Below are 10,907 nucleotides of genomic sequence, written 5' to 3'. Positions count from 1 at the left end.
AAACCTTAGTCGCTACTCTTCTTTACCTTTGACAATCAGTTCTCAAGCAGCCATACCCATGGTTTGGACATTGTTAATTGCAAAGACTAGTGGAGAGGATCTAACATTGATAAGTTGATTATGGTTCCTGTTGAGCTTGCTCGTAGCTCAATAATGGTTAAGCCAAAGTCAAGCCCCAAGAGGCTCCATTATTAAGACTATAGTTCCCAACGGTGTACCTCGAACTAAGTCCTTCTCAACCAAGATGATAGATCCCTGTCCCACTTACCCTATTGCAATAAACAGACCTTTCATGGACAACTTAAGGACCTCTCTTCTTAAGGAAGAAAAGAGAAACCAATAGCTCTATATTAATGTAATGGAAATGACCTATGAACTTTGAGAATAGTGGAATTAGGAGAATTAAAGAGAGCATTTTTGTGAGCTACTTTGAGAACATAGAGGGTGAACTTATTTAGGGGTAGCAACTTAACCATAATACTTAATTAGCTTGGCATGAACAATACTTTGCAAGAGAGAGAGTTTAGAGAACATGACAACAGTTGAGGACCGGATTTATGTGGAGATGACGATCCCCCCTCCAATAGGCTTTTGTATTATAGATTCTCCCATCAAGAGAGACTTGGTACAATACAATCTTTGTGTTCCTTGTGACTACAATGAAGATGGAAAGCTACGAGCATAACATAGACTTTGTAAAAAGCATTAACCATCCCCAGTTTCAATCCCAAGGCCTCAAAAATCTTCAAAGGTGGAGAGAGCTAGTGGGGAATGAGGGTAGGGAAGAGGAAGAAGAAACATTCATAGGGGAAAGCAATAGTTCCTCACTTATCATCACTCTTCTTGCTAGCATACATAATAGCATAGTAATGAAGATGGAGAAGATGGCAAGCTTAAGCATTGAAGCATGGCTCTTGGTTGGAATTGCATTCCATAGCCAAGAGTGTTGGTGTAAGCTCTCAAATTCTCTACTAGCTTGGAAAAGGAGACGGAGCTCTTGCACTTGCAACCCACACAATATGAGAGAGAGAGAGAGAGAGAGAGAGAGAGAGAGAGTACTCTCCAACCCCTCCTTGCTTTGGTCGACCCCCTCTTCTAGCACTATCTTGCACATGATTGGACCTCCTCAAGCTTGGCCAATCACAGGCTTAGTGCATATCAAACAACAAGGGTAGCCTTAGGAAGTGTCCCCCTTTCCCCTTTGAGAGAGAGGACTTGATAAATACATAGACAATTAATTAAATTAACTAAATTATCATTGAACCCCTTGGGAGGCCAACCAATAGGCTTCAGGCACACCATGAGGGCAACATAAAGAGGAGCTTGACAAGTGTCATATTTGCTCTCTTTGTACCAAGCTTGCCTTGTGTAAGGGTGTATGTGTTCTCTCTCTAGCCCCTACAATGAGGGCTCGGCCCCCCTTGTGTACGGATATACATTGACTTTTGAATACCTTACCCCCTCAAGCACCTTAGCACCTTAGTCATTAAGCACCTCAAGCACCTTAGTCAGCAAGCACCACAAGCACCTCAAGCTTGGGCCGGGTTTCCGCCTCAAGCACATCCCTAGCTTGCCTAAGGTCAAAGGACTTTTAACACTAACCATTGGAAGTCTTTAATAAACCTCACCCTAAGGTCTTTAAGCTAGCACCATGAGCTAGCATTGCTCTTTGAGAGACCATCTCTTATTTGGAGCCCTTTACCATTGACCCCATGTTGAGATAGATATGTAAAGCACATTTCTATATTCTAACCCTTGTTCGTTGAGATAGATATCTAAGTACATGTTTATAGTCTAACCCTTGTTCTCGGTTATTCTCCCACATTAAATGATTAGTTTAATATGAGAAAATCATTTGGGTTGGTTAGATATTAAATTTTATGACATAGTAACTCCTTAATACAAAGAAAATTGTAAGTATTAGGGACTATTAGTAGAACTAATATTTTTTAGGGTGTTGTCTTTTTCATATTACTAATACCATAACATTATTGTGTGACCACAATATTGCAAATTTTATTAAATATCACTAATGCCCCTTATGCATAGTGGGACTCGGTTCTAAGAAGTCCTTGGAGGCTCAATCATTCCACGCATCGCTGTTCCACCTCAGCCTTTTGTGGCTCTACTTGTCATCATGCTTGCATCCAAAACTGGCTCCACCTCAGCTTGCTTGCCTTCGCAATTAGCTCCACATTACCTGGAGCACGAGAGAGAGAGAGAGAGAGAGAGAGAAGAGAAGAAGAAGAAGAAGAGGAAGAAGATTGTTTTAACGTCGTAGAAAACTATCCCAAGAGACCTGAGAGAGAGGGAGAGTTGTGCGTGCAGCTCTCCAAGCCGATCACACAAACGATCGAGTTTTTGTGCATTGAAAGGGCACAAAAGGAGGAGATGTCAAGAGTGTTCGAGATTCTACCCTTCATTTTCATAGAGAGGCACCTCAAGCCTCGCCTTGTTGAGCCCGATGCAAGCTACATCACAACCAACCTCTCTCCTCTTTGCCCTTGTTGCAAATGTCTCCTCTTTATTCCTTCTTTTAGACACCTGCTTCTTCATGTATTTGGAAGGATTTTGCAAGAATGTACATGACACACAGAAAGAGAAATTTACTGTTGGCAACAAGCTAACAAGGTCCTACACTCACCAGTATGTCCCTATGATAAGTGCATAGGTATAAACAGTTTGTTGACCATAAAGGCGGAACACACACCGACTCATTGGATGTCTGAGAAAATTTTTTTATGGGTAAGATATAAGTGGCCAATGACTTCAGTTTTGGCGCGCGAGAGAGAGAGAGAGAGAGAGAGAGAGAGAGAGAGAGAGAGAGAGAGAGAGAGAGAGAGAGAGATTCATTTTTTCCAACCATATACATTTCCCTTTTATGGATTTTTAAAGAGGAAATTTTGAAAATTCAAGCTAATTTTTCTTAATTTTACAATATTTTCCTCAAAATCTAGGTGGGATTTTTTTTTCTGTGTTTCTCTCAATTGACATTTTTTGATTTCAAAGCAGAACAATTGTAAGCCAAAACACAATTTTCACCCCCACCATTGAAGAGTAAAACCCATATGAGATCTGGTTGGTGAGCAAGGGTCGCGAATGGGGCGGTGCACAGTACGCACGACGCTGAACAAGATCTCCCGTGTAACAAAAACGATTTCAAAGCAGAACGATTGTAAGCTAAAACACAATTTTCACCCCCACCATTGGAGAGTAAAACTCATATGAGATGTGGCTGGTGAGCAAGGGTCGCGAATTAGGCAGTGACGCACGACGCCGAACAAGAGCTCCGGTGTAACAAAAACGACTACGAAAAAGGAGCCACTCTTGGATCGAACTCATGATCTAACTACTACGATGCAATATAGCTTTGCGCTAACCGGCCCAGCACTGTATGGAGGATATATTATTGAACGTGGGAAACGAGTCCTGGTACAAGGGCGGTTTTCTACTGGCCCTTTACTCTGCCTCTAATAACTAGCATAACCCGTAAACTATTCTGCTAATGAATTATCGACACTTTAATCTTATTGTGCTGTCATTTTTATTACCGCAGCAACGCGCGGGTCATAGACCTAGTCGCATGATGCCAAGCCTTCCGATTTGTCAAAAAGAGCAAGGGACAAGAGTCTTATAAATGTTGATGCCAGGACACAAATTCATTAAGCGAACTCAGTGAAGCCACTGGAAATGCAGGTCCTCTCTCTCTCTCTCTCTCTCTCTCTCTCTCGTACAACACACACACACACAGGCGCGCGCGCGTGCACCCCGTCTCTCACCTCCTCCCTCTCTCTCGTTGACTCCGGAGTACTATGTTTGCCTTCTACGCTTTTGTAGCTTCTTCTCAAGGGGTTACTCTTACCTTACGGCTATTAGTTGTACCTCCAGAGGCCATCCTTTTCCTCCGATGTGCTGACGTTTTCTGCTGTAACGTCCAGAACATCGCGTGCTTGTGTGTGTTTGTGTGTGTGTGAAAGAGAGAGAGAGAGAGAGAGAGAGATTTGAACATGGCAGGAACTTGTTGCTGATGTCATCGTTCACCATCAAGACAGAGCCAACAAACCTTGCTTGGAAGCTCAGAGCACTCCACAAAGGCAGGACAAGATTATGGAAACAGAGAGGCTCTGGACATTCACACACAAACTTCGATGACGACCAAGGCCATGGCCACTTCAGCACTTCATGCAAGCCTCCAGCCCAGCCAGGTAATCTTGTCCAGAATTTTTCATCGTGCTAAGACGGTATATGATGCCTGAAAGGAGCCCATCTTTAATCGCCCGTTTGGCTGGAGCATGTGTGTGTGCACATGCGTGCAATCGCTGAATTTGTTATGTGGGCAGCTCCAAGGGTCGCACTTGTGACATCGCTGTGTGTTGCTTGAACTTCCATAGCTGTGACATGAAGTGAGGAATATGTGCTGGTTTAGAGCTGTTGAAATGCAGAGCCAAGCTTTCCATTACACTTGCAAAATTGAGGTGAAATTGACCTCAATTTCGATGCTCTAATAACGCATTATGCATTTCTGTAGGTGGATTGCTATTGTAGAGTCGACACGCTGACAGTGGTTGGAGCAAGGCGATTTGTTCCAAGCACTAAGCATTGTATTCACCCCGACATAAAACCAAGCATAAAGCCCAAAAAAAGCAGGGCTTCAAAAGGAGACAAGGACAAGCTACCCCCGGATCTGATACCGGGACTTCCTAATGACATTGCAGTCGCTTGCTTGGCTCGGATCCCTCGCCTCTACCACAGAAAGCTTCGCATCGTATGCAGGAAATGGTATCGCCTTCTTACAAGCAACTACTTCTTCACCCGAAGGCTTCAATTGGGGACTGCGGAAGAGTGGATTTATGTGATCAAGCGTGACCGAGATGGTCGTGTATCATGGCACACGTATGATCCGAAGCACCTGCTATGGCAGCCTTTGCCGCCTATGCCTGTCGACTATGTCGAAGCCATGGGGTTTGGATGTGCTGTTTTGAATGGCTACTTGCTTTTCCTCTTTGGTGGCAAAGATAGGCTGAAAGGGTCTATGAAGAAGGTTGTCTACTACAATCCTAGAACAAACAGATGGCATCATGCGCCGGACATGTTGCGTCGGAGGCATTTCTTTGGGTGCTGTGTCATAAACAACTACTTATACGTAGCTGGTGGAGAGTGTGAAGGCATTCCAAGATCACTGCGGACTGCAGAAATGTTCGATCCCAACAAGAATAAGTGGTCTTTCATTTCTGATATGAGCACAGCGATGGTTCCTTTCATTGGAGTAGTTTATGAAGGGAGATGGTTCCTCAAGGGGCTTGGGGTCCATAGACAGGTGATGAGCGAGGTCTACGAGCCCGAATTGGACTCTTGGTCCCCAATTTTGGATGGGATGGTTGAAGGTTGGCGGAATCCATGTGTATCTTTCAAAGGCCACCTGTATGGGCTTGATTGTGCAGATGGTTGCAAGCTAAGAGTTTATGACCAGGCGACGGATTCATGGAAAAGATTTCTTGATAGTAAGTTTCACTTGGGCAATTCGCAGGCACTAGAGGCAGCGGCATTGCTACCAGTTGGTGACAAGTTGTGTGTTGTAAGGAACAACATGAGCATTGTGCTTGTCGATATTGCAAATCATGACAATAGAGGGTATTTGTGGGAAACCATTGCAGGAAAGGGCCACTTCAAGAATGTTGTAAGTACCCTTTGGGCCAACTTGGCAGGGAGGAGCAGGTACAAGAGTCACATACTCCATTGCCAAGTTCTCTTAGCTTAGTTCAAATGATGTACATATGTACCATAATAAAGAGAACACGCAATCGAGTGCTGTGCTGACATTCGAAGAGGGGTTCACCCGCATTCATTACCCATATGTATTCTTTTATAATTTATTCAGCCTAGGCTCTGACAATGTCAATTTTTGCAGTCAGCTTATTGGAAATTCTTGAATGGCAATTGATTGGATCATATCTATTGATTATACATCGTAGTTCTTGTGAAGGGAATAGGAACCATTGCAGAGCATGAAAAACAGTATGTCATAATTATACCTTCAAACATGATGTATATGCGTAGCTGTTTGCAGGTATGGACATTAGTTTGGATGTCATGATGATTGCTTTTTTGGAAAATGTACTTTCCGTATGTTTCTCTTTTCTTTCGGTGGTGGTTGCAATTTTGCTGGAATCAAACCTGTATTCTAAACATTGACACAATAATAGCACTATTTCCCTGTCTCATTGGCATCTTCTTAGTTGATACGTCTTCTCTTATGATGAATCGATCAATGAAGTGGCAAGGCATCTGCTTTGGACACAAGCAGTCGATATGTGTGATGGATACTCAGGGTGCTACCAGATTTGGATTGCAGAGGAGAAAAAACATTAGACCACCTTTATCACTCAAGTCTCAATTCGTCATGATGCGCTAATATTGAATGTTTTGCTCTTCAGAGGTGTTTTGGCTTTTGATTATCTGTACTTGCATATATCTTGAGGGTACCGTTAAGCTCGGCGTCTGCTCTACCTCAGAAGATGAGAAACTAAATTTTTCCGTGCTTTGGTTTAGTACTCATTAACCTGCTTTGCTTTGATTGCCTTTGCCAGAGTGGGATGGTTATGTAAAATTTTTACATTTGTACTACATTCAACACCTATTGGAAGGGTGCAAGAGCTGCTTTATAAGGGCATGCAAAATAGTTACCAAGAGTGGGAGCAGAAAAAATTCAAGGGAATAGTGTTCATTTATGTGTGTGAGTGGTTGACTTGAAAGTGTAATGCTATCTAGTGAGATATTGTTTTGGTCGCATTTCGAGAGAAAGGTAGTGACTATGCAGAGCTCTTTAGAGCCTGTGTACAATAGACACAAAAATAGCTCTCATTCTATTTCTTACAATGTGCGCTCTCTCTCTCTCTCTCTCTCTCTCTCTCTCTCAGTGGGGACAGGCATTTGCCATTGTCTGCCTGAAAAGAAATCCCCATCGGAGCCTAAATATGGTACACGGGATTTGTCGCTCTCGTTGGGCAGAGGAGTATTTGACATGGCATTAAACAGCATCAGGCAGGTGGCTTGTGCTATGTTGCCACACTTATTTAGCTTGTTGAACATAGACATGGCAGCACGTGGGCACGATCCAACTGTTGTTGCACAGGCATCAGCAATGGCATCATGAGTTTGAGATCTACATGCACAGCTTACCCAATTCTAGCCTTTCTGAGGATGATTGCACAGAAGAGAATAAGGGGTACCTCCCCACTCATGCATTGACATTGACAAGGTAGAGAAGGACGCCACCTTTTGAACATCCCAAAAAAGACTGTCGCTGCGAGTAGGCGTCCTGACTATGATTGCCATTCAGGAGCAAAACTGGCCCCAGCGAGTTTTGAACTCGCGACCTTTCGCGTGTAAAGCGAACGTGATAACCACTACACCATGGGACCATGCATATGTTGCTTCAAAGTAAGCAATATATACAGACTAAAACTTAATCACACTGAAAGCAATGGTGGTCCATGGGACCACCATTGGGACCACACTAAACCTAGGTATTTCCCTCTTCCCTAGCAATGCAAACCAATGGGCACATATCTCGATCTATAGTGTAAGTTTCTCGACAACTAAAAAAGAAAGTTGCCATATGTTGCACATTGTGATGATCCCTCCTATGAAGAGACTATACATGGAATTTTGAGATGTGCATCACTATCTTAATGTATGATTTTCCTAATGGCTCCAAAACAAATTTACAAAAAAAACGCTATAGAAAAGAAACTTGAAGAAAAGTACAAATATGTGAATCCACATTAGAATCACCTCCTTATATGGATATAAGAACTCTTTTGCCTTTTCAGTTTCATGGGACTTTTCATTTCCTAAACTCACCCTTATTTATTTGAGGTGTTTTGAAAGGAAGTTTATTTTTCTGAAATTGGGGGCCCCTAATTGTTGTAGGCACTACTTATATAATGGGTTGTTAATGCTCTTTGACTATCAATTAAGATTATGGTCAAACCTGGAAATCGAAGGGTGCCCTTGTCCTTCCTAGGGAAGGGAAATTTCCTTGGTTGACCTTTGGAGAGTAAGGGACATCATACACTTCGCCTGTTATCATGCAAGGCAAAAATGCACCAACTCGTCACCCTTATTTTTTTCGCTCCTATGAAATATTCACTTGCTTTTGGTGTACCTTTTATTGTTCCATACTTAAGAGGAGCGAGCATGTTAGCAAACATACTAGGTATTCTTCAATAAAATTCGATCGTTAGCGAATTCTTAGAATATTGGTATATTATACCTTAGCTCTGTCCCCCTCCCCCACACACACAAAGCATCACCATTAGTGTTCACCTCTCCCTCCCCTCTCTCTCTCTCTCTCTCTCTCTCTCTCTCTCTCATCTTGAGAGCACTCACTCTAGCCAACATGTGCCACAAGAAGCATGTGCAATTTGGAGGGATTTTTGTGAGGTGAGGTCCTTCGAGAAAAGGAAGAGGAGAGAGGCAATTCAGTGAGGTGAGGGCCTCAGAGAGGAAGGATGAGGAAGGTGTCTTTGTGAATGCCTATCACAACAAAGGGAGGGACGACATGACCTAGGAGTTTGTGCAAGGTAGAGGGGCCAAGATGCAATTTGAGATTTTCTTGGCATATATTGGCCCTTCAACGTGCATGTTGTAGTTGCAAATAGGAGAGATGGGCAGTGGGTGGCGCAAAGAGAGAAAGAAGTGTACATAGAAAGTGTGTCTCTCATGCAAAGCCATGCAAAGGTCCTGATCCACAACTCAAAATGTTGCATGGCCAATAAAACATGGGGCATCCTTGGATTCGATGAACCTTTAAATACCAATGGGTATTGTTTCATGAATCCTCAAGCAATATTCGATCCTTGCTCCAACTCCATTCATTGTTGTGACTTGTTTCCTTGAAGCTCAACGCTATCTCCTCATTTCCTTTAAGAGATTCTTGCCCAAACTCAACTACTTATTGATTGCTCACACTCTGTAGCTTGTAGTCACACATGTGGTAGAGGCTAGGGCATTAGAGGAAGAGCTTAGAGGTCATTACTGTAGAAATAGCACAACAAGTGAGTTGCAACTCTAGAGTCCTATAGCATTTTGTTTTTTGAACTTCTTACTTAAAAATAACACATTAAAAGTGTTATCTATTCTTTATTTTAGGAGGTGGGACTCAAATTTAATAAATATATACTTATATTTTACCACCTTAGAACTTAGGCTTTGTTTCTTTTCTAATTTATAAACAATGCTTAATAGGAGCTATTTATATTAAACAAGAGAAACACTACAAATTTCTTGGCTTTCACAAAGATCCACAACCCACCATTACAGACCGTGACAACCCTATGCACATTACATGCCACAAGGAGCATAAACACCATAAAGACGAGGTGTTCATAAAAAATATTCAATCAAAGATCTCCAGCAATGGATGCCACCACATCGGGATGCTTGCCACCCCACCTCAGCATGTCCAATGCACAAGAGGACAAAATGAAGCATGACAACGACAAGCCACAAGCTACCAAGAGAAACTTCCTACCACCAGAAAGCTCGAACACAAACCAATCGATCTCGAATGCAGCACATACAAGTTACACCTTAGAACTTAGGCTCAAGTGTATTTATTTATTTATCTTAGCCATTCGAAGATTTGCTTTGACTAGTTTTATGTGATTGCGTCCACTCACCCACACCTACATGTCTCAGGGGCTGAACCATAGTGGGTGCGCTTCTAGCCGGCTCAAGTTTTAACTAAGCAGCCTTATATTTTTCTATTGTATAAAATTTTTCTTTGAAGGGAATTTTCAAAGCTTGCCTTTCCTAGTGAAGGCTTATTTTCAAAGAACCCATCTATCGAGAAGGGGTCTCTGAATAGCATGCTCTCACCGGGAAGGCCTATCACAAAAGTGCCATGCATGTGGAGGGCTAGACCCCTATGGAAGGGTTGCAATTTCCAACACAAATTCCTGGTTGCAAAAAACTACTATATACCACAAAAATCCATGATGCACACGTGAAAGAAATATCGGGTTGCCAATGGTCTTTGACTATTGCTCAAAAGGGCGGTTGCAAAACCCTACAATTCAACATCCAAATCGTTGAGACACACACATGAAAGCTTCCATGCACTCAACTTCGTGACTAGAAGTGCCCTCACTAGGCTAGATTTTTTTCAAGCTTGATGTGCATGTGTTTTCATGCATGAAGCAAAAATCAATTCTAAAATATATCAAGTGATCTAAAATAAATCATGTAGGTCTAGTCATAAATCCGGAACAATCATTAAAAATTGTGTGTAGGTCTAGTCATAATCCTTTCTTGGGATAAAACAACCAAGGAATGGTTAGGTATAATGTCTTTTTTACTGCTTAGGGTTTGCGCTATTCACAAAAGTGCAAACCTAGATCTCTAGCCTTGTGATGCATACATAAATTTAGGCAACTTAGAGTTGACTAAATTGTTGCTAAATGAATAGCACCCATGGGAATGGTGTTTTACACTCATCATAAGCAAGCAAAAACAATTTAAATTCAAAGAACTAAGCTCAAAGCTCATAGCATAAATTATGATCATTAAGTATTACTTAATTCCAACTTTGTCACGTTCTTTTAAAACATGTTTTGTTGAAGAATTATATCCTTATTACTGGGAAATTTTCGAGTGCATTAGCCTCCTCCTCAATGTATGCTGGAGCTCCAACTTTGCTTTGTGGAGCTTTTCCTCTGAATTCTCCATTTCTACTGCTGCTAATTTTGTTGATCCCCCTTGAATATGCTATTTTTTATCCGAGCCCAATGACAACTTCCCCTTTCCCTTTTCTACACACTCATTTTGGGCAATGTACTCTCTTTGCCCAATTGTGATTGTGTTGATACTTTGTCTGAAGTTTTTAATGACCTTTTTCTTGCCCG

The 10,907-nt window shown here is 42.1% G+C and overlaps 1 protein-coding gene and 1 non-coding gene across 4 annotated transcripts; one reads left to right on the top strand and one right to left on the bottom strand.

Annotated features, from left to right (window-relative positions):
• Nucleotides 1-3,576: 3,576 nt before the first annotated feature.
• On the top strand, nucleotides 3,577-5,964 carry LOC147437564 (F-box/kelch-repeat protein At1g55270-like). Of its 3 annotated transcripts, none has more exons than XM_086487079.1 (3): nucleotides 3,577-3,696; nucleotides 4,015-4,205; nucleotides 4,529-5,964. In XM_086487079.1, the coding sequence occupies exons 2-3, from the start codon at nucleotides 4,149-4,151 to the stop codon at nucleotides 5,756-5,758; spliced, it is 1,287 nt and encodes a 428-aa protein (XP_086343205.1). In that variant the 5' UTR covers nucleotides 3,577-3,696; nucleotides 4,015-4,148; the 3' UTR covers nucleotides 5,759-5,964. The 3 variants fall into 3 exon arrangements, with proteins under 3 accessions (XP_086343205.1, XP_086343204.1, XP_086343203.1); XM_086487078.1 differs by lacking the exon at nucleotides 3,577-3,696 and adding an exon at nucleotides 3,783-3,927; XM_086487077.1 differs by lacking the exon at nucleotides 3,577-3,696 and having other exon boundaries at nucleotides 3,975-4,205.
• Nucleotides 5,965-7,348: 1,384 nt separating this feature from the next.
• Nucleotides 7,349-7,421, bottom strand: TRNAV-UAC (transfer RNA valine (anticodon UAC)). Its single transcript has one exon. It is a non-coding gene; the product is annotated as a tRNA-Val (tRNA).
• Between the last annotated feature and the right edge of the window lie 3,486 nt (nucleotides 7,422-10,907).

This window comes from Adiantum capillus-veneris, chromosome 17, assembly GCF_014529385.1.
Source record: "Adiantum capillus-veneris isolate H3 chromosome 17, ASM1452938v2, whole genome shotgun sequence".
NCBI lineage: Eukaryota > Viridiplantae > Streptophyta > Polypodiopsida > Polypodiales > Pteridaceae > Adiantum > Adiantum capillus-veneris.
The sequence above is the reverse complement of the archived record's forward strand: the minus strand, read 5'-3'. Positions and strand labels throughout refer to the sequence as shown.